The following is a 24593-nucleotide window of genomic DNA, read 5'->3' as shown; positions in this document are numbered from 1 at the left end:
TAATGAAAAGAAGGCATTCCAAGCTAAGATGAGCCCTGTTTCCCCTAAGTCTTTAATACTTTTGTCCCTATGTTGTCCATAATTGCTATAAAGGAGGGCAGAAAGAGTCAGATGTTCCTACAATCAGCAGGTAATTGTTCTTGCACTTAGGGAAGGAAGATGTTATTTTTCCTGAATACTAAACAGACTACTCAACATTACCTATTATTTAATATTAGGCTGCTTTTATAAAATAGAGCTGTTAACTTAATCTTCGTATTATTATCAAAAGCTGATACCTCTTTCTTCATTAATATTGCAATCAAACTCCATATGAATACTACTAGAAATTTCCATTTTCCTTTGTCTGAAAAAAACTTTTTTCAGACTGAAATTAAGCTAGTTCTCTTTCAAAGACTGAGAGGAATTTTCCTATGACTTTATTTATAATGCCAATATTATATGAGCTATTAAACTATTCTTCTCTTTTTTATTATAATTTGAGACATCATGTATTTATGTTCTTCCAGGTAAAATTGTCTTTTTAGTGCTCAAATATCCTATGCATTTAAACACTCTTTAGGATTCAGAAACTAACTACATTTATAAAAAAATTAAACAAGTTAATGATTTTGTTTATTTCACTTTTCTAAGATATGCAAAGATATACTAATTTTTGATGACAGCTTTCAGTTATGAAAAAGTTCTTCCTTATGAAGAACATAAGGAACCTTCTATGTTTTTGTGTTTAAATGTTCTTGGATTTTGTGGCAATTTTTTTTAATTTTTGCTAAAAGGACAGGCTTTGCATACCAGCTTTGCAGTTGGGTGTGACTCACTTTTCTGTCTAGTTTAAAAGTTAGTGCAAAAATTAGAAATGCTAGTTTTGCATTTCAGACGATTAAAACTACACTCAATATTGAGCTACTGAAACCATTAACACAGAATAAGTGGCAGAGTTGAAAAATCTTCCTTACTCACAAGTAAAAATCATTACTGAAACAGTCTTGATTTTGCCTGTGTTTCAACGCTCCCACAAAATACTGATCCAAAGCAAAATCATAGTTGTCATTCAGTCCTGAATTTTCAACGCAAATATGCATATATGCTTTAAAACAGACAGGTTAAACATACGACTTAGAGAAATGTTTTAGCCCAAATCTCACTTGAGAAAGAAAAGATGTTTCCAAAGGCATAATAAATTCTTTTTTTCTTTCTTCTCCTTTAAATCACATGCCCTTAAAAAACCCTACTGCTTTTTCTCTTGAGTTGTCTGATCCATATCATGATGCAGCAATCCTTTAGGGCATTTCCTATTTGACAGAATTAACAGCTCACTTCTAAAAATCCTTTTTGAGCATGACAAAATAAAGAAACTCAAAATCCATTAGTTAAAATCATTCACAATATTTTTCTTCCACACATTGCCCTGGTGAAATTCTGAACACTGACAATACCCACAGGTTCTACTTCACATAAGCTGCTGGAGCTCTGAGGTGTGTTTTACCTTCAGCTAAAAAAATCATTCCCATGGAGATTAAAGCAAGAAGAAATAGAATATAACTTAGACATGGTTTTTGCTAGGGCACAGAACATATGTCAGCAAAGCTGCTGGAAATATAATAAAACACAAGGGATATTCCTGTCTCCATGTTCCCTCAAGTCCCTCTTGCATTTACTTATGCTTCTGTTACAATGGGTTTACCTGAAACATGAAGATTGTGCCCATTTTTATACATCACAGATCAAAGAGGACTATGAAATTCCCTGCTGCCCTAGGACAACACGTATGAAGATGACTGTGAACGAGGTAACGCCGCTACATAACAGATTTGGAAGTGCACGTCAGACAATGCTGTGGCTCCCACTTCCAAGAGCTCTGAGGTTCTGCCAGCCCTGCGCTGTCCTACAGCTACAACCCAAACTAGAATGTTTAGCCACCCCCTTTGTCATGTAGTATAACTTAGCTGCAGAAATACCTCCAGCATTTTTGATTGTTCTTCACCCTACAAGCAACAGACCACACACTTAAACACAGGCCACAGCAGAAGACATTTACATGTTAGTAACATCAGCCTTGTAACAAATTTCTTCACAACATTCCTGTCAACAAAGAGCTATCCGTTATAGAAGGGAAATTAAACACCCGGGAGGCAGAAGAACATGTTCAAAGAGAGGTTCACAAGCATCAAACCCAGATCTGATGATGATCCTGTGAATACACCACATGACTGCCCTTTCCTTCCCTACATACAGAGCTCTTTCAAAAAACAGTATTTGCTGCTGCCTCTTTATCAATGGTCAGTGGCAGGATGTGCTAAGTATTTCATGATTTCTCTCAGGGATGATCACATGAAACACAACCCAGTGTGATGAAAGATACAGAGTTATCCTGACTCGGGTGGCTGAGCCCACCCGTGCTGGGTTGGGATGCCCAGAGCAGCCTCTCTGTGCCTTTAGCTGGCACAGCTCTGAGCTCAGGGACACACACCACCTTCACAGAAAGGCCTTCAGCTCAGACAGAGCCACTTGGGAGCTGAGGACATGCCCCCACAGTGTGATGGTGAATCTCACCTGAACACACGGGGTCTGGGCTGGCTTTAGAGCATGGAGCTGCATAAACACAATAGGGTTGGCACACCACCCATGCTGGTAAGACCATAACTCATGAGTCACAACTGGTAAAGGTTTACTCCAAGAGCTAATGTCATGCAGGTGTCAGGAAACCACCCAGCTCACATCTCTCAGCACCTCCATCACATACACGGTGCTGACCTAACCCTGACAAAGCACCATGTTATCATGGTTATATTGCTAACAATGATCTCCATGCAAGGCAGCTTACATACTTAGGAGAACTTAAATGACAACTAGCTTTTGTTTAAAGAACAAAAATTATTTTTAGAAATACATTATATTAGAGAAGAAAGTTAAATACCTGATAAAGCAAGAGCAAGTAAACAAACAAGGTTGTGTCCCTTCTGTGACCTTTAAAAGTATCTGTTAATTCTCTCAAACAATGGATTTAAAATGGAGAAACATAATTTCTCACATAATTTTCTTGTAACAAAGAAGAAAAAAAGCTGATGCAGAAAGTTATTTAACTCCTCACTTTTATGAAATAAAATACAGCTTACATTTGGGTTCATGAAGTGTCTTTTATGTGAAGCTACAGGACTCCCTCTCTGTAGGCAAGATGTCTTACAAATTTCTGCATTGAAATATCTTACTGGCATTTGGCAATACCTTAATCCAGCTGAAGAGAAGTATTAACCAATGATAAAATCTGTATTTGGCTGGTGTCGGATGCTTGGGTGCTGGAGCATCGAAACCTTCCCACAGAACCAAAACCACTGACATGAACAAAGCACTCCTACTCTCTTCCAACACAGCTATTGTATGCATCCTCTGGAAATTCTGTGTTGAATCTGAAAGTTTCTAGTAATAGTAAAGCTGGCTAGACTACAGCAATCAAAACATGGATGCATTGGGAGCTCTAGACCTCCTTGAAATACAAGGTGCAAAGCATGGTATAACTAAAATAGGGAAAATGCCATTGGATTAGTTTCACTCTTTACCCCTAACCATCAGTTAACCACATCTTTGTGAGAAGATGGGCATCTTTGTCTTTTCATGCTGCTTTAGCTTGATCTTCCACCATAAGTTCATTGAGTCATTGTCTCTGTCTGGACATTCCCTCATGCTGTAGTCAGCAGCAATGGTAACAAGAAAAAGTTAGAAAAAACATCCTTGTTTCTTACTTATATATATATATGTCAAGTCATTACTTGAGACTTTCAAGAGTTTTAAAAGCTAAGGATAATCTTTAAAGCCTCAATGATAACTGTTTTTGTTGGGGCCAGGCCTTTCCTCAAAAGTGCATTTTAATTAAAATTTAATTTTCTTAGATTTCTTATAACTAAGATTTCAAGGTACTTCAATTTTTTCTTTACTTTTGACAAAATTGTTATATGTAGGAGTGTAAGCATGGCATAGGCCCATATTGTTATTCTCTGTTCCCCATCCCTCCTTCTCCCCAAACTATCTAATGAACAGAGCAAACACATATCACCAAATTCTGCCCAAGTTATGCAGACACAAGTTTATTACAGTAACAACTCTTGCAGCATGGAAGAAATTCCTCAATATTAAGTTCTCACTTTCCATACCCTCAAGACTTAACTCTCCTATTTCACCACACAGTTTCAACTAGTCTGAGATCATTGCCATGATTCTTGTGGTATTTCTAGCCTGAAGCTCTCATAATAACTTTTGTTAGTACTCCCTCCTGAAAATCTGTCCACCACATTCAGAAAATGTTCTATGAATATACTTAGCTGTCTTAAAGTACTAAGAGAATAAAAAGTAGATATTTTAATTAATAAAAGCAATTATTTAATTTTTTTTTTGTACAATAGTCTGAAGAGATTTGTTCAAGGTATTAAGTTGTTTGATAACAGTTTCAATAAAAACAGGAACTGTTTAATTTAGTCTAGTATTACATTTTACTTCTTCTATGCTACTTACAGTGACTTGCATTAATTTTTTACTTAATGAAAAAGACAGATGGAAAACTCAGTAGTCACATAAATTTCCTACCAAAATGTTATGAAAAACAAAGGTTTTTAACTGCCACTAAAATACTACCACTTTTCTACAAACAAATGCATTCGGCTGGCTAAGAAGAATAAGTAAAAACCAAAAAGAAAATGGACAACTTTTTTTACTGAAAGAAAACCCATTTTACCAAAAGATTTTCCCCATCTGATGCCTGATAAAACCTGTGAAAAAGCCTCTTGTCAAAAGGCAACTTTGTCTATATACCTATATCAGCAAGTCCATCTACTGTGAACAGTTACTTCTATCACCTAGAGATTCTGAGAGAACATTTCAGTTTAACCCAGTTCCCCAGCTGGAAATCAATGTTCTGGCAGGATCACTTTTTGACAATAATTGTATTCTGTTGCACAGAATAGCCCAACTGACCATCAAGGCAACTTTTTCATACCCCTCAAACTCACATAACAATGCCAGCAAACTTGGAAGAACACAATATTTTAAAAATGACAACTGAACAACTCAGTGAGATGAACAAGAAGTTTCATATGTACCAGAGTTATTCTTCAGAGGGCCCACAGAGGCTCTGCCATGCTGCATTTACTGCAGCTCCCATCCACCAGTGTTGCATAATAAAATCAGAGAACTCCACACATACAAAATGCTCATGCAGGCTCTGCTTTAGCCCACCAGAAGCTGAGCCCCTGCCCTCTGAAGAAGCCAGTAAGCCATGGCTGACTCCCAGCCAAAGGTGCCAAGCTGACCAGTACAGTTTCCAAGGATGTACCTGCCAAAGACTACACAGATATGTAAAGCATTTAAGGCCACTTTAGTCAAGTACTTTACATAGGGACATTTTTGTAAGTAACTTTTAAATGGACGAAAGCAAAAAAGAAAAGAAAATACCAATTAAATTTCTTGGAATATTTGTTCTTCCTCTTGAATAAATACACAAAAAAGAGATATCCTACCCAATTATATTTCCTTTGTGTATAAATCAGCTGTATCAAACTCATTATTTAAGTAGTAACTATTTTTATAAACCCTGTTTTTTAGTACTAAATGAGGTAAAATTTATGTGTTCAAGGGAAGAATCTGACCATTTTAATAATTCATAGCCATGAAGCATTAAAGTCAGGCAGGCCATGCATGCCTTGGTAATTTTGCTCCATTTACCAAATGATCTGTATTTACAGCAGGAATTCTCTTCAATACTTCTGAAGTTATTTCATTTCTAAAAAGTTCACTACTGTCAGTAGAAAATTTAGGAGTTGAGTGTTCAGCATTTAAGAGTGTAGTTGGTTAGGGCACCACACCAAAAATTCACCTCTGTCGGCTCTAACAAACAGCTTGACTTTGTGTGAAGTCCTCACAAGCTATTTTAGACAGGATCATGGCACCAAGACCTCAATTTGCATGATTAAGAAGCAGAATGCCAAGAGGCCATTTCCAAGACTCATTCCAGTTTGTCATTATCTTTCATGTATGGGGAACCAAAACTGGACACAGAGCAACCTCACAAATGGTGAGAAGAGGGGAATAATCCCTTCCCTTGACCTGCTGGCTGAATTTTTCCCATAGATAGCTATGCAGTGTTCCCTTGCTGCATGGACATGCTGCCAACACATAGTCACCTTGTTGTCGTTCCCCAAGTCCTTTCTGCAAAGCTGCTACCAAGCCAACCTGTCCTTGCCAGTATTGTTGCAGGGCTGTTCTGCCCCTGATGAGAGGCTACATTTGCCTCTCTGGAGTTTCATGAAGTCCCTGCTAGTCCACTTCACTGGCTCATTGGGTCCCAGTGAAGTGGTCATCTGACTATTCAGCACATCAAATGCTCTCCCAAACTTAGTGTCAGACTTGACCCTACTGCTGGTTCATTCCATCCCAACAACAAGGTTTCTGATGTCAAAAATCACTGGCACAGAGTCCAGCCCTGAGGAGCACAGCTAAAACCCAGCTGCCGGTTACACACCCTGAAGGCCACCCCTACCTTCCCCATGTGGCTACAAGGAGGCTATGGGAGATGTGAAAGGCTTTGTTAAAGCCAAGATTAACAACATCCACCCTCATACCCACGGATGGTCTGTTCATCACAGAAGGTAACTGGGAAAAGCAATGGTACAAGCACCGATCTCCTATGAAACAGATGAGTAGTTAAAAAAATATCCAGAAGGGCTCCCATCTTTAGAGCTGCTCAGACCATTGCCCCAATTGTCCCAAGAGAGCACCCTAATCAGCAGGCTATCAACAAGCTTCTGATGCAGTGATTACCCTCTTATCCTGCTTGAATTGGGTACTCTGTAGCCAGAAACTCAGAAGAGAGATAGAGAACAAGAACTAATAAAAGAGATAGTCTTATATGATACCACAGAGATGACATTATTTCCCTCTGGGAACACAAACCTGAACTTAGGTGCAGCATAGTAATTATGCATTGAATCACTGCCTAAATATATAAACAGTATTGGGAGCAATGGTTAAATCCAAGAGCTGCCCTCATTTGGGACTTGCTGTCAGCCCTGGCAGCAAATCCTAAGTACAATGTGCTGAGGGACAGGCTATGCTTCTCGGCTTGGCTGAAGTCTTACACTTCTTACAATGCATGGAACTGCAATATACTTTTTTCCTTTGCATAACCATGTCAAATGGAAGGATCTGGTGTGTGTGTGATTTACTGTATTAGAGGTAGACTTACAAATTTTACCTAACACAAAAATTAGATCTGATTGATCCAAGTGATAGCTCCTGTCCTAGATACACCCCATGGGACTACTCCATCTGGCCTCCTACCTTTGCTCTGAAGGCAGGAGGCCTGTATAAGCTACTTCAGCTGCCAGATCTGTCTTCCAGCAGACACCAATTACTGAAGGCTCAAATTGCTGCTGCTAAATCAGAATACGAAGTGATGGTAGAGCTAGATAAAGACATTACGCCTTTTGTGAGGGCATTATTTAGCATAAAGAGAAAAGCCACTGCCACCCTGACACAGTTTTATTCAGTTCATCCAGTTTGTACACTCATTACTCTACCTCTCCTACTATCTTCACCACTTTTCATTCTGATTTATTAATGTTGCAAGGTTCTGAAATAGGAGTATTTTGTCACTATGTATTACCCAACACAGCAAGGCACTGTTTTCACTCAAGGTATTACTGCAGTGCAAATGAATAATAAAGGCTGCATTCAAAAGTCATTTAACAGATATAGAAGTGACAGACACAGACTTACATAACTAATGGGTATGTTTGGTACACTGTACATCTTCTAGTCCAGTATCACTGCAATGAACCCATTAGATCCATGCTGACACAAGCTGCTGCAACAAAATTCAGCTCCGGTGTGACACAGCATCTAAAATACCCTGCATATCAGCTTTTTGGTGGCAGCCAGAATGTGCCTCTGTTGAGACAGTATATACTAAATGGTATCTTGCTCCTTAAAAGCATTTTTTCCAGGTTTCCCCCACATTTTATTTTAGGAGAAAGAAACTCTTAAGTAAACAGTAATTGTGGGCACAAAAGCTAGCCTGGGAAGTCACATATGTCACTCTTTCCTATACCTACCTGCCTTTCATATATCCTGTAGAGACAATAAATGAAACAGAAAAAACTCTGATATGTCAATATCATTGTTTACATTCTTCTACTCTTTTGTTACAAAACATTTCAGGTAAGAGGTGTGTGTTTTTTTCTTTCCAAATCCAAAACCTTTAGTTATTATAATTTGAAGAAATGGGAAAGAAAACAAAGTCTTGGCAAGCTGGAAGGAAAACTTGAGCTACATTAGAGTATTATAATTTCCTAGGGTCTGCATTTCAACTCATTAATTGGAACTAGTTGTTTCAGGCTGTCAAAATCTGTCAGTCTCTGTTAAGCTATCTGACCACGACAGCAAATATTTACATGACCTTTTTGCATGTTGGCTGCTTTGCATACACTGTAAAAGGCAAGATAGGGAAAATTCTTTAAGATGTCTGAATACATTAAAGTTATACTCAGCCTTAACTTGAAATGCACTTCCCAGGGAGTTCCTCTCTCATAAACTAAACCAAAGTTCTTGCTGACTTCATTAGGCTTAAATGATGCCCTAAGGAATCAGAGGGCAGTGCCACTACTAGCAAATCACAGGTTACTCATATAAAGTCTATGGCCATTCTCACATCTTCTGTCTGATTTTACATGCCTATTTTAATTTCTAGCTCATAAATAGTAAGTAACAATTAATTACCGCCAATATAATATATGTCTACCTTTAGCATTTATATTTGTCTCTGTGTATCTTACAGTATCTTGCATACTGTAGATACTAAATATTAATAACTCTCTATGAATAGAGAGTTATTTCTACTGCCAGCTGAAAAGCAATGATCTGTCTCTCTGCAAAGGTTTTGCTATGATTGAAATTGTCACTGTGGCCACGACTTTCTTTTTTAACAGGCTTTGAGAAACATCTGCAAGAAATGCTATAAAAGATTGAGGCGTTATGATTATGATCACGAATGGAATTTCCATATAAGGTGGCAGCAAACTAATTAATCAGGCACTAAAATCTGTGCCTGCCAAAACTTGGGTTTGGGGGCTAATAAATAATAATCAGAATACTCCATGATTACTTAAGACCCTCCCCATGCCAATCCTTAAGCATTTGTATAATTTTACTCATTTACGTAATCCCTCCAAATGCAAATAAAATGCAAATGTTGGCAGGCTCAAACATTTCTGAAGAGGCCTTTTCACACCACCTAACTTTAGGCACAGGTTTACCAGTAGGGAGCCCAGTCATCCTTTGCTCCTCATCCATCTGGACTGGAGTAGCCTGGCACCCTGGCTGAGCCACCCAAAAAAGATGATTGCAAACCTTGAGCAATAAAGCTTCGTCCTCCTCAGTCACTACTCAACCCCAACTTTTTGTGCATTTATGGAAATCCCCCCTGTGCCATGTCCTTCCTTCATGCAGCCCTGCGGTGCAGCCCAACCCTGCAGGAGCACCAGCAGCTGTGGCTGCAGTGGGAGATCACAGCTGGTTCCGGGCTCCAGCCCATGGCACCGGGTGCCCTGGTCTCCATCACCACAGGATACCAGAGCCTAAAAAATCTTACCAGGGCGCCTTACCAGAGTGCTGCCCATTGTTTGGACAGATGCACCACATGAGAGACCACAAGTGAACATATTTGTCAGCCTTCGTTTCACCAGGAGGTGCTGGAGCAGGGACAGCAGCGAGCTGCAGTGCGGGCACAGGCGGCTGCTGGCGTAACCTTGCTGGATGCCTGTCAGGTTCTGCTTCCTCCAGGCAAATTGCAAGTGAAGTTTGCTGAAAGCTTTTGAGCACTTTCCAGGTTTCAGCTGATTCTCACTGGCAGTTTTGCTAGATAATTTTTTTCCCACAGTTATTGCACAGGAAAAGCTCCCAGCTTTCAAATAAGTATTTTAAAATACATTTAATTTTTTCTTGCACTGTGAATTCATTTATTTTAATATCTTGCTTTCTCTCCAGGCTGCACAATGATAGAGCAACTGATGATTTCTAGTTTTCTTAGCCAAGATATACCTTAATTCCAAAAGCTGTGACTGAAATTTTAAATGGGTCCACAACAGGAATACTGTTTTCTAGGTCAATTCCATGTGAATACCATGTCCTGTTAGATTAGTCCCGACAGACAAACCCATGATACTGAGGTAGCCAAAATGCATTTGTGTTATTCCTTCTCAGGCTCCATGTTAATTCAGACCACAATTTGAAAACAAACTGACTCATATATAGCTTACAAAATAGGAACTCACAGAACAATTAGAATTAAAAAAAAAAAAAAAAATCAGTTTTTTAAAATGCATTGAGATATACAATGTAAAATTAAGAGAAGTTTCCAAAAGTTCATTATACTCCTCGCTGAAATTATGTTCACTGGGGATCAAAACATAATTTTTATTTAAATTATATTAAATAAAATTAATAGATACAGAAAGGTAGGTGATGATACATAGATTATTTAAAATCATATGAATACAAGTATGTTCAGGACACTTTTAAAACTGAAGTTATGAACAGTTTCCTGTTTTTTAAAAATAAACATCACCCTTTTATAGTTGGAAATAAAAAGGACCAGAGCATGCAAAGCATCTCAAAAGTTGCTGATGGTGTTGTTAGAACACAGTGGCAGAAGAGATCAAAAAGGACATTATTACAAAAGAAATTCACATAATATTAATAATAATAATATAAAGTTGAACTTTATATTATTTTGGAATACTTTTCATCTTTTAAAACAAACTATTTGTTATTAATTGGTTCCTGGAACTACTTAAAAAAGACAGATTGTGGGGTGATGACAATATATTACCTCCTATTTGGCTAGTATGATGACCCCTTAAGCCACACATATCTGTGACCCCTCCTAAAAACTATCCACTGAAATGCTTCATGTTACATTGCTTCCCTGTTGTTTGTTTACTTTTTTCTTTCTCCTGCATTTGGCCTGTTCGTGATGGGACAAGCTGGGACCTTATCTCTGGCACATGAAAGACAGGGTATTTTGCAGGGACCAAAATCTTGGCCATTAAATAAAATAGTATATCTTCATGTGGCTGTCCTCCATTAGGGCATGGACAACACATTTCAGTACATGCAAGAGATGCTAAAAAAAGGGGTTTAAGAATGAGTTACTTAACAGTGAACTTATGGTCCTCTCATGTTAGCAAAGATACTATTGAACTGCAAAATTTCAGGTCAGCAATGGTAGTTAAGTGTCCAGGATGGCTCCTGGATGAGCAACAAGTGGTTATAGCAGTACTGCTCAGCTGGATAAGAAATCACCTGAAGGAAATGATAGGCCAGAGAAATGGTCTGGGGGAAGCAGATAGCAATCTGGTGTTTGCTGTCACTTCCAACACAAGGACAAAGGGGCATAATTTAGAGCTGATAAATAAACATAAAACAAAGCAACATGATAGCAGTGGTTGGGCAGTAAATCAGCAGGAACTTGCTGCCAAAGTCACAGATGAACTGTGGAGGATGTGAAAAATTTACATGGGAATCAAAGGTTGACTGAACAAACACCTGAAGGAGACATCTCTTGATGGTTATTATAGAGGTAGAAACCATAACCAGGAAATCCCTAAGCTGAAGATACCATGAGGCTGAGAATACCTGGAGGAAGGATCACACATACACACACAGAGGACAGGGACTTGATTCAGGACAGCCAGCACAGGCAAGTCCTGTCTGACCAAGCCAGTCAGTGGCCTTCTGCAGTGGGCTTCTATAGCAGTGGACAAAGGAAGGGCTAAAATGCCCTTTATATTGACTTCTGTAAAGCCTTTGACATGGTCCCCACAACATTCTTCTCTCTAAATTAGAGATAGATGGATTTGATGAGCAGACTGTTAGATGGATAATTAAGTGGTTGGATGGTCACATCCAGAGGGTAGTGGTCAATGGCCCAGAGTCCCAATGGACATCAGGGACAAGTGGTGACCATTGGGGTCTCTACTGGGACCAGTGTTATTTAATATCTTTAAAAATTACATAGATGAAGGGATTGAATGCACCTTCAGCAAATTTGCAGAGGACACCTGCCCGTGTGGCACTGTTGACATGCCTGAGGAGTGGGATGCCATCCAGAGGGACCTGGACAAGCTCAAGAAATGGGCATGTGGGAATCTGATGTGACTTAACAAGACCAAGTGCAAGGTGCCCTGAGTCAGGGCAATGCCCTGTGTGTTATGTGTACTAACACCAGATTGGGGGATGAACAGGGTGAGAGCAGCCCTGCCCAGAGGGGCTTGGGCTGCTGATGGGTGAGAGGCTGGACATGACCCAGCCATGTGCACTCACAGCCCAGAGAGCCAAACGTGCCCTGAGCTGCATCAAAAGCAGCGTGGGCAGCTGGTAAAGGGAGGGGATTCTGCCCTCTGCTCTGCTTTGGTGAGACCCCACCTGCAGTGCTGCATCCAGCTCTGGGGTCCTCAGCCCACACAGTGGGGCAGGACTGTGAGTTCCAAAAGTTCAACCACTTAACATCACATTGAAGCAAATACAAGTTTTAGAGAAAATCCTGGGGGTGAAGTAAGCCATACTCTAGCCAGCAGTGACTTATAGGCAGTATAGTATAGTAAAAATAATAGTGCATGTACAGTAAGCATACATGTGCTCTTAAAAACACCTCAAAAGCAAAAACTCTTATCCAAGTTGAAGTATCACAAATTTCTCTTCCAAAAGCCCAACATATTGGTGGCCCAGCAGGCTGTGGAAGAGCAGCCATTTGTCCATGACATGGACAAGGATCAACTCCTTGTTTCCAGACCCACTGCTCTTCACTTTTCAGCTGTGGGTGAGTAAGGGACACCTTCCAGCCCTGTTTTCTTCACATTTGCTGTGTTTGTCAGATATCATAATACTCAGAAATTGCCTTAGATTATTGAGGAACAAGTAAACCACCGTGACAAGCTTACAAGCATGGTATGATTTACAGTCCAGTCTTCAATTTATGTCACTCTCTATATTGGGAAATGAGCCTACAGGAAAGCAGCATTTCAGTTTACTACCTATGAGCAAAACCTGCCTTCCTCAGCAACCCACAGATGAGTTACGTGTTTTCCCACAACGCTTTAACTGCCCTCTGGTGTCTTCCCTCCAAAGAACAGCCTTTACTCCTACCATCCATCAGCTGAGCAGAGTCTCTGAGGCTAAATTCACCATCATAAAAGGAGCTCTGGTTCACAGCTGGGCTGAATTCAACCCTGAGATATGGAAAAAATGCAGGAAGCAGAGCTGTCCACCTGTGCTGACACATCTCTCGTGTCACTCTGCAGACGGAAGGGCACTGCCCCAAAGTAAAGAGCATCTCTGTCAGCATATCCATTCAAATCCTCAGCCCAGAAACCTATCACCACACAAATACAAACCTTTTCAGTAAGGTGGATTACAAAGGCAATAATATCTCTAGGTTTCTTTCAACTAAGTCTGGCTTTGAAGAGATGACAAAGTGAAAAACCTGTGTCTGCTGTCTGAAAATGAGGGAACAATCTTGTAAGTTCATTGCCAAATATTGTGCAGGCTTGGCAGGAAGTGTTCACAACAGTGGGTTTTAACCATTACTCAGCATTTCATGTCAGGGCCTGCATCTCTCTCCCTGCATTTCTACCATGCTCCCAATCACACTTTCAGATCTTATGAAAATAATTTCACCATTCCCTCAAGTTGCTCAGTATCCCAAACCGAGTTCATTTCCCAAGAACAACCTGACATGAAAAATAATGTGCTACCAAAGTCCTTACTTTTTAAACCCCGAACTGTTTAAAGATTGTTTTAAATCCACAAATAGAAAACACAGACTAAACACAGAATGGAGAAGGACTGGAGCAGGCTCTTACCCAGTGATCTTTCCTTTGTTTGGTTTGCTGACCGCACAACGGGAAGACTTGCCCGCGTGCGGCTGCCCCTCGAGAAGGGGGTTGGAGAATCACCTTCAGACATGGCCTCTAAGGAATCAGCAGATGCTTCAGAGAGGTGTTCTGTGTGGTCACCCAAATTGGGCTGTGGGCTCTGGGACAGCTTTGGGCTTCTTGTCTGCAAAACAGAGTATTTCCATATTAGTCTACTGAAACCAGAGTGTAAGAGGAAAAAAAAAAAAACAAAGAGAAGAAGGAAGGAGTCCAATTCTTCAAATTCTGGTATGCTGGAAGTCACTTGTGTAGATTATTTAGGATAAGTGTCCTTGGACATTCTGCTGCAGTTTTTATGGTTGTATATCCACATTGCAAATTTTGTTGCTAACAAGGCCCTGAGGAAAAGACGTGCTGATAGTAATGCCATTCTCCTTGTCCATATACACACATACACACACTCTAATTTTATAAAACCTGCTAAGAAAAATCCTCTGAAAAGCAGTACTGTAATGGAGTTGTAGAGCTATCAATTTCAGTATCTTCTGCTGTGCCATCTATGTAAGATCCAGGTCATGCAGCATAGCCAAAATAGCCATTTAACATTTCTAATAAAAATCACAATTTTTTTTTTTTTGATGCACCAGCATAAATCAGAACTGTCTTCATTAACTGACCAAATTAATTATGACTTTTACTAGGAAATCATATTAGTGAATTGATAAACACAGCTGCTGGCAAAAAACCCAAATCTTCCAGCAGGGGAGAGATATGTTTTCATTTATGCACTTCTACCAGCTCTTCATGGTAGGCTCTGCCTAGTAAAAACACACTCAACAGGAAATAAAATGTCCTAAACATTTTTTGCAAACTATAATTGACATTATAATTCCTTTCCACAAAAAGGGGTTGCTTGAAGAAGCATATTCAATACTGTGTGGTGAAACCCCCCCACAACCACATGTACTATTACTCTGAAAGAATAATTTCCTGGTCTCTCTCAGTCAAACCATATCACAACAAATGAGAACATACAAAGCAGAAATTCAAAGCAAAGCAAGCTTACTAGGTCCCAAACCCAGTATGTAAATATGAACTTTATAGACATCTATAATCAGCACCAGGCATGAGATAGCATTAAAATTATATGTTTTTATCTCCCCTATCATTTAAAGTCAGATGCTATTATGTTAAAAATCCCCTGTATCAAAATCAACTTCAACTCTAGGTTTGAAGATGCTGTCAAGATCCAAAAAAGACTATGCTTCTTTCTGGAAAGCTAAGCTAACTCATCTTGCTTACCTGTGTTTCTTTCAGTGGTTTTTCAAGTGAAATGAGCAAAAGTAATTTCAGCATCATGTAATATTTCTTATGTGACTTTGAATGTATGAAGAACTTCAACTTTTATTACATTTTCCTTATCTGTCTGTAGATGGCTGTTCTTGCCAAGTTGTACAGTTGCTCACAAAATACAGTTATTAGATATACCTCACAAGAAAGTAAATCCTCCTGAACTACCCACATTCTAAATGCTAATATTAAAATAGTAGGTACTATCCAATGTCCTGCAATGAAATTGTTCAAGAGCATTGAATTTTATGCAGGACTTAAAGCTAACAACATTTGTTCTAAAGTATGCTTTGAAGTGCCTCTGACATGGTCAGCACTAGTCTGCAGGTTGTAAATACAAGGACTTGTGCCAGGAAAGTTACAGAGGTGACAAGTGACCTGCAAACACAGAAAAGAATCTGGTAAGTCAGTACTTCTTCATTCAGCTTTCCAAAATGTCTCGTGAACCATCACTGGTAAAGTATTTTGTTTACACAGGCATATCACAGAAGTATTACCAAGCCAAGACATTACAGCTCTGTAGTTCCTTGTCACGATTAAAAACTTATCTGTATAAATGCATTCATAGAGAGCTAGAAGGCATATAATTCTCCCTGTCTAGAAAACCATGACTAAAAGAAACAAGATTTTAAAAAGCCCCAAAGATCCTTAGTTTCAGAGTTTGTTGGGATGAGACAGTTTTTGTTTCTTAAAGAAAAAAAATACTGATAAAATGAAAATATGGACCAAGCTTATTTTGCTTTGCTTTTGCTTATTTTTTTCTCTTCAATTTATAATAAAATAATCCCCAAATGTAATTTGAGACATGCAGTTGCATGTCTATTGTTCATTGATAATATGAACAGATGTATATTTGAGCAGTAAGGGGACACTTTATTACCAAAGGCACAGATTTAGCTGAGCAGTTGCCCAGCGTGTCCTGTGAATGCACAGGTGGAGCCAGCCTCAGCAAGGCTGTGTTTCTTTGGCTGTCCCTGGGGCAATGCTGTAGCACCTAAGACACAGCATCCCAGATCCTCACAGGTGACATGATGTCATTACTGTACCTAAATTTGTTGGATCTAACTGACATCATTCTCTCCATAGCAACCCTCATAGCGCTGCACTTTGTATTGGTGGCCAGAAAGGTGTTGATAACACACCATTATTTCTGCTGCTGTTGAGCAGGGCATGCACAGCACAAAGGCTCTCTCCAACATTCCCTCACTCACCCAGGAGGCTGTGGATGGGCAAGATCTTAGCAGAGGATATAGTCAGAAGGCTGACCCAAAATGACCAAAGGAATATTCCATACCACTTGATCACTGTTCAGCAATAAAAGCTAAGAAAAAGGAGGAGGAAAGGGACCATTTGTTACCACATTTGTCCTATGGAGCAACTGCTATATGTACTGGAGCCTGAAACCTGACTTCCTGGGAAGAGCTTGGTCAGCATCTGCTGATGGGGAATAGAGAGTACTTTGTTTACTTTTGCTTCTGCATATGGCCTTTGCTTTTTCTTTATTAAACTGCATTTATCTGAAGCCATGACATTTTTCCATCTTATTTTCTCCCCTGCATTCCAGCAGAGGAGGGGGGATGGAGTGGCTTGGTGGGTAGCTGGTGTTCAGCTAGGATCAACCCACCACACTAAAAATTATCCTTTTTCAGCAGCCCTTGTTTCTCACCACCAATGCTGCAGCTTTCTGAAGCAATCCAGAGGCACACCACAGATTCTGCTCAGATATAAGGCTCAGTCTTCCTCTTAATCCACCAGCTCAAATCCATAGGAATCCCACTCCAGAGTGACACAAACATAAAGCCAATACAAACTATAAATGAGATCCATCAAATACACACATGAAGTTTATGAAAGGCTTCAAGTTATTTGTAATACTAAACTTCTGTAAACATTACATTCCAGGATTCTGAATTTTAAACAGATTCTAAAAATATTCTCATACTCAGCAACAACAGTGGGTATTCAAAAGAGCTAGGAGCGCAGATTTGATAGGAAAGCATTTTTGTTATTGGCAACGAGCATGAGGCTTGATGCTATTTAATAATCAAGCTGATTCCTAGGTATGACTCCTTAGGAAAACCAACTCATGCAGTGGGGAAGGAACCAGCAACATTTACAGAGCTGTAGCTACTAGTATTTGTAAAGATTTTTGAAAGAAGCAGTGCAGAAACCTTCAGCATGGTCCAACCCTGTAATAATTATTCAGGGTGTTGATTCTAATATCAGATAAGAAGAATAAGACAAATGTCAAATAAATACTTAATAAGTAATACCATATATATTTTTTCCTCTAGATGTTGACTAATATTAAAATGCTTAAAATAATACTTCAAGTGTCATTTTAAGGACTTTTCAGGAACTAGTACACAGTAAAATATTGCACAAAATAAATGTTGACCCCAATAGTCAGTGTCTCAGGACCCAACAGAGGACCCAGCTAGAGTCATAGTCTAGACTGCTGCTACGTGAGTCAGAATGGTACGTTTTTTTGCTACAGTAAAACATAGCAGACTGAAATATCTAACAGAGGAGAAAACTCAAGATATACCACTAAGGAGCAGCATTATCCAAAATTAAAATGTGTAAATAGAGACTCCACAGAGGCAGACAAACTCAAGGAAATGCTGGCACATTCCAAGCTACCTCGGGGATAAGTTCCAGAAAACAGAAGGAGGTTCAGAAGGAGGCAGCAGGTCTCTCCTCCCTCTGCCAAGACCAGTTAGGTTACATTTCCTCACTCAGCCATGGTCTTTCCCCCCAAGTATGTTAGGAGGCACTCCCCTGAATATTACTTTGTGCAATAGGGTTCATCTTTCACCAGCTGAGTAGAGCTGACCCTCCTTAAGGACTTCTCTGATAAAAGATACTGTCTGTACTAGTTCTGGGTTACAAGATCATCAGAAAAGATAGGCCAAAATAGGGATGGACAATTCTGGTGCAAACTTACATGCAATTACACACTGCTTTTTGATGATTCTTTTACTTAGGATACACTATTTTATTTACAAGGAAATAGACCCTTGTAACCTTTTCAGGGTATAAATTTAAGTATAGCACATGGAGCTAGCAATTACAGAAGATCCAGTATCTTTCAACCACTCTTGGAATTTGACAAAGAATTAAAACTGTAGTAAATCAAGCCTTATGACAGACATCTGTCTGCTGCAGCTTGGCAAAAGAATGCACTTTCAATACATCTGCTTTAGCCCTTTCACTGACTCAAAAAAAATAAAGAAAAAAGAAGTGCAAGGCTCTTTAAAGGCAGTAAAATTGCAAATAATTAGGAATAAAGCCTGAAAGTACCTGAATAACGAAAAGTGACATACTGCAGAAATGCCAATGTAATGGGCAGTCATGGAGTAGCAGGGATTTTCATCAAGTTCTCTGCATGCCTCTGCCTCTGGTCCTCTGCACACATTTGTCCACACTAATCCTCTCATGCTTTTGTTCTAGCCAGCTTTATGTTTCTGTTCTTCATAGTTCTGTTCTTCTATGCTCATTTCCAGTTATTTTTTATACTAATCTATATAACAGAAACTTTTTTTCCCTCTTTTCCTTTCGCTTGCAAATTTGCTTCACACATTTCCATAGACAAAACAGAACTTAGGAAAAAAAATGCACAACCCAAAGAAAGTTTTAATTTCATCTCTCAGTCAATTCCCTCTTTTTATTTCTTGTTTCCAAGAACTTCCTTAGTCCTTGTCATGATAGAAATTTATCTATTTGGGAGAATAATTTTACATATCTTAGAAGTTGTTAACACTCCTGGCAATGTACAAATGGTAAACAAAGGCACCAAAAATAAAACAGAGGTAGTAAAATATATTTTTCCAATCATGTACTCTAATGAACATAGCACAGGCAGCCCCCGCCCTCCACATTTAAGAGTCTTCTTGACATTTTAAATAGAGAGGAAAAATCAGTAGAAAAATGGAAGCCTACTCTTCTTGACCTTCATGTAAACTAATTGTCCTGTGACATGTGCCAAAGATGGATACAGGATATGTGACAGACTGCAAATAGGCAGTGTTTAGTGTATGACGAGTTTATTAACTCTGAAATATTGCCAAAACACATGAATTCTTACTACTGCAACAATACTTCTTCATCACATTTGTGTCACATTATTGTTGTCTGAAGGATGGATCTGCTTTTTCCACAGATATAGAGTCTTTGGGTTTCCATATTAAAGCAACAGGGTTTTACTTGTCTGGACATGCTGAGTGACACGTTACTGTTGAAGAGAAAGCAAATGCTACCTATACTATCTCAGTTTTAAGCATTTTCCATATTTTTCCATAGCACTTTCTCAGAAAAGTTAAATGCTTATACAAGTCTATATAAACTAAAGTTCATATTACCTCTGTGCAACTGATGTATTTGGATACTCTGTCTCACTGGGGGAGCTGGGGGTGGGGAGGTGACTCAGCAGCTGAATGCAACATTAAACCATCTCTCATGACAAACTCACTTCTGTGCTTTTGGTGCTTTTTCACCATTACAAGATGCAAAAATTTATGGCATCTTTCTTTGGGATGCCACCAGCTGGAAATGGTACCATGCCAGGAGCAGGCACATGCCAGCATCCGTGTTCTCCAGAGCTGAAGAGAGTGGGAGGGCAGCTGCCCACCTGCCTACATACAGAATCTGTAGGTGTTAGTTATACTCTTCCCTAATGCCTGCTCATGGACTAACACGTCTCTAGCTTTCATTTCTCTCCCAAACTTTTCACTATTTTCTGTTGAATCAACAACGAGTTACAAAACCAGTTATTTCCCACAAGCATCTCAGTTTGGTGGCAATATGGATTTCTGTGGTATGAATAGCCAGAATAATTTCCTCTTTGATAAGGAGAAATGCCTGAGCCATGGCTGCCCACCACCCCAGCACTGAAGCAAGGCACCCCACTTGCCTGGAGCCTCCTTGGCGTGGCCGTGCCGCGGGCAGCCGGGGCTCGGGGGGCTCACACAGCCGCGGTGCCAGCAGCGCCAGGTCACCGAGCCCTCCCCTGCCCACCTGCCGTGCGGCCACTGAGCAAAGCAACGAGTTCGGTGTTCTGTGAACCTGAGGAGGGAGGAAACAGACCCAGAAGAACTTTTCCAAGTTAGGTAAAAGAAAGCATTCCTCCTCCCTCCCATGGAGAATGAGGAGGAGAAGATAACTCAGTCATCAGCACCAGTAATGCTCAGTCACAGCCACGCACTACCTGTCACTGTAACAGGGTCTGGATGCTCCAATGAGTAGACATTTTACTCAAGTTAGTGAATTTATTTGAAGATAAAACTCCTCTCTGCTGATGACAGGATCTTTATCTACTACTCTGTATTCACTGATGCTAACCCCAGTTTCTTCCACCTAGAGGAAAAAAAACATGTCTAATGATGGGACAGAGTTTCTCTGCCATATTTTTAGGTTGTAATGATATTCAAATCATCCTAAAAATCCGCACGTTTTCCCACGAGCCTTGCTAGCTCCTGTTGGTGGCCAGCTGCATGCTCCCTGCTGTGGCAAGCTGCCAAAACTCATTTCTTTTAATCCCAAGTGCTGTGAATCACCGAGCAGGATATCCACAGGCTGCTCCCCCTTGGCAAGGCCATGGCTTGCTCTCCAGCTGGTTGATCCCCAAAATTAGCAAAAAAAAAAAAAAAAAAGAAAAAAGTTTTTCACAAAATTCTTTTATATATTACCAACACAAACCAACATTTTCCAACTTTTTTTTTTTTTTTTAAACTGTAAGCACCTAGATACATTGAAACCTGTTTTTCAGGAAAGCTGTGTGTCTATAGTAAAGATATTCATTAGGAGCAATAAAAGCTGTAGGTGCTCAGCACTTATGCTGCCAGACCTCTTATTCAGATGTTTAATTGCAGGAACTTGCATTTGAAAATGCTGCCCTAAGGAACTCAACAGCCCGTCTAACAGCAGCTTAATTGGTCCAGACAAGTCCAGACTGAAATATGTAACATGCTGTGGCATCTCTTTGGAATATGTGTAATATCAGAAAACCCCAAGCCATCCACAATAAAGTGTAAAAATATTTCACAGTATGTTTCTGTCCAAATCCAAGGTTTTCTTTTTCTACAAACACCTGAGACTTGATGGTAGAAAGTGAAGTAAAACAACAGAGAAAACTATTAGTTACTCACTAATAAAAAGCAAAAGTCATACTTAATGAAAGAAACCTTGAAAATAAAACAATTTCTCTCTCTGCTTTATTCTAATCCTTCATCATGTGAAGAGCTTATTCACATATGAGAGTCAAATTAAAAAAGCCACGAGTCACCTCAGTATTCTTCCCTGCCAAGGCTTCTTCTATGGGTCCATTAATTTTCCTCAGAACAAAATTTCATCTTTCACAGTCTCTGTCATATTCTTGCATCACAGCTTCGTTTTATTATTACTTTGTTTAAATAAGTTATCCATAAATTCCAGCCTGGACATCAGCATTTGTCTTAATTAAGACCTTATGGCAGTTTCAGTTGGAAGCTATTTTTCTTTTCCCTCCTGAAAAACTCTACTGTGAAGTATTCACAACCCAGCACGACCCTTTGTTCCATCCAGGAGATGGCTGCGTTTCATCAGCAGCGGGTGAGGTAACTCCTACCTACACAATCCCCAAAATCGCCATGAGAACTGTGAAGATTAAAAGGGATGATTTAAACAAAAACTGTCATTATGCTGATTAAAGGGGAAAGATCTTTACATGCTTAAAACCACATGCAAAAACTAGGAGGGTGGGGGGACGGGGGGTATGGATGAAGAATATATACCAGATGCCTAAATGTACCTAGGGGATAGTGAGTTCTGATTCAAGAAGATTATTTACCCATCCCTGTTCCTCCCACACACGTCCCTGAGGAAAACAGGAGGAGGGTCTGTTTCTGTGGTGTCTGTTTCTCAAAGCAAAGGAACACCGTGCAGCGATCCTGGAAAAACCTGTTTTTCTGTGTTTCTACAAGCTGAGAAGGCGCTCTGCATTAAGGTGATATTTTAAAAACACCTGAAAGAAGCCCCATGGACAGGAGGGCCGGCGGATGCCAGTCCCCAGCAGGAACAATGGCCTGGGACAGGCTGCGCTGCAGCCAGCCACAGCACACCCACACCAAGGACTTATTTTCAGCCTCTACTCGTGGAAGTAAACGTGTTGAAGCCCTTACTAGAGTTTGTTGCTCTGGCACCTGGGAGAGTTAGGGGCTGCCGTAGGAGAGGTTCTGCTGTAGAAGCTTCTGCTGTTCCTCTCTCCCAGCTCATTGCCTTCCTCTTCGGCTTCTTTTTCCCTCCCTCGAGGCCACCTTGGCGACGAAGTGCTCTCCACACCTCAGCCTCTCCCACCCGTCCCTGTGGTCCCATGTTTATTGGCCTCCTTAAAGCCTGAGAGGGGAAACACAAGTCAGGAGCAAATGAGCCTCTGCCTGCTCTGAGTCCTGCGTCCTGGCTCCCACCATGCCTTTTCTTGGGGTTTTTATGATTGCGCTCTTGGCTGCAGCAGAAACCATGCAGAGGCACCTTCTACCTGTGAATCTACAAGGTCTGTACACATTCACTGTCTCCCCAGGGGGAACAAAGGCAACTGTTGTAGACATCCATTCTGTATGGCTTTAGAAGCCATCTAGAAATGGAAGAGAAGCTCAACTGGATGAAAGGTGAGATACAGGCAACTTCAGAGGTACACTGTGCGTATAAGATAATTCTGCAAGTTGCAGAACTTGCATGTTTTGCATGTTCAATACAAAAATATTTACTGCTTTGCCCACAGAGATGTCCTTAATTTTGCAGCAAGACTTTTACCACCTAAGCCAGTTCCAAATATGTATATAAAATAAATATAAAGCTGGAATTGGGACAGTGCTTAGGAATCACTTACTTATCAAGGATCTCCCACTGAATTTTGGTGGATTTCAGAGCATCTAATACAAGAACTTCATGTCTTTCATGCCGTTAAAGGAAAAGTCAGAATTTAAAAAATTGTCAGAGGACGCACATGCATCACACTCCCATATGCAATTAATCTATATGCATAATATTTCATTGCTGTGAAATACAGAGAGACAAAGCATGCAGATTCATATTTATTTGAGAATTTTAGTTGTGAAGCAAGACACACACAATTAAAAGGGTAACAAACTCAATTCACAGCAGAGTGCAGAAAAAAGAAAGTACAGTACTAACTCTCTGAGAGGATTCAATTTTCATCATGTACCTTTGAATGTCAAGTTCTGAATGAAGGGAGACCAACATGCACTGCAAAACCTGTGGATCAAAGAGAGAAAAGAAGGGGAGGGGGAGAGATAATTGTTAACAGGAAAAGAAAAAGGAGAACAATAGAAATTTTAAAAGAATATTGTGTACATACTGAAAGTATACTGAATAAAGGAAGAAAAGAGAAGAGAAGCACTGAAAAACAATGAAGGAAATGCACATGTGGCAGAGAAAAATACACTATCAATACTCAATATGCAAGATTCTCAGAACTCTTGCTGGACTCAGTTCAGATGTGCTACATGTGGTTGTATGTCAAAGAAACAAAGAATGTTCTAATATAAGAGTTAATGGCTGAATGTTGAGCCTTAGAGATTCATATATTTATATATACATATATATATGTATAAACCATAACTGACAAATAACAAAACATTTTTTCCTGAGAAATGATACAACTCTTGGCTGGAGTTAGAAGCAGTCATTACACTTTTGTGTTCATTTCACACTTACTACAGGGACATGGAATCCTTCAAGCAGAACTTAGAAATAATGTGTAACTCATGAGTAACCACAACTTAAAAAAGAATAAGAGAAACTATGGTATACTATGGTATGAATAAAAAGTCTTTGCCAATCACATCTCTCTTTTCTACCTCTGATCTTGAACCCTACAGAATGTGAGAATTTGCTAAAAGGGGTTTAAGGGCCAAAAAACCCAACCATTTTTTTCCTCCAACACATGAACGAGATGCTAATTGGAGGGGAAATTGCCGACTGCTGTCTGAGTTCACAGAGGTGGATGTCCTGTATTTTCCTTAATCTTCATTTGCCTGTGGGTAAAGGAGATTTTTGTAGAGTGCTCTAAAAAATCTTCTCTAAGCAATCAATTCCTCCTTCAAGAGAGTCAGGCTCCCACAGTTGCTGCCTCCCAGTTCAGAACATGCAGCTATTCATACCAGGCAAAGAAATGCAACTGCTTTGACAACAAGGACGTCATTGTTAAAGAATCTTATTTAACAAGTAATTATAATGCCAACATCACAATTAAGAGAGTAATTTTAAAAATCTTTTGTATTTTACAAACCCAGAGGATATGAGCATGTGAGAGCTGATTCTGGGGATGAG

At 39.8% G+C, this 24593-nt stretch overlaps 1 protein-coding gene across 6 annotated transcripts in view; it reads right to left on the bottom strand.

The window, feature by feature from the left end:
* KIAA1217 (KIAA1217 ortholog) overlaps window positions 1-24593 on the bottom strand; it is a 231108-nt gene that overhangs the window by 81363 nt on the left and 125152 nt on the right. For all 6 annotated transcript variants that reach the window (XM_021533124.2, XM_077788523.1, XM_077788524.1 and 3 more), the window contains exon 3: window positions 13905-14100. In XM_021533124.2, the coding sequence (XP_021388799.1) occupies window positions 13905-14100 (196 nt within the window). The remainder of the gene's footprint in view (window positions 1-13904; window positions 14101-24593) is intronic.

The sequence above is a fragment of the Lonchura striata genome, chromosome 1 (assembly GCF_046129695.1).
Source record: "Lonchura striata isolate bLonStr1 chromosome 1, bLonStr1.mat, whole genome shotgun sequence".
Classification (NCBI taxonomy): domain Eukaryota; kingdom Metazoa; phylum Chordata; class Aves; order Passeriformes; family Estrildidae; genus Lonchura; species Lonchura striata.
Note: the sequence above shows the minus strand (reverse complement) of the source record. Positions and strands in the feature narration are given on the sequence as shown.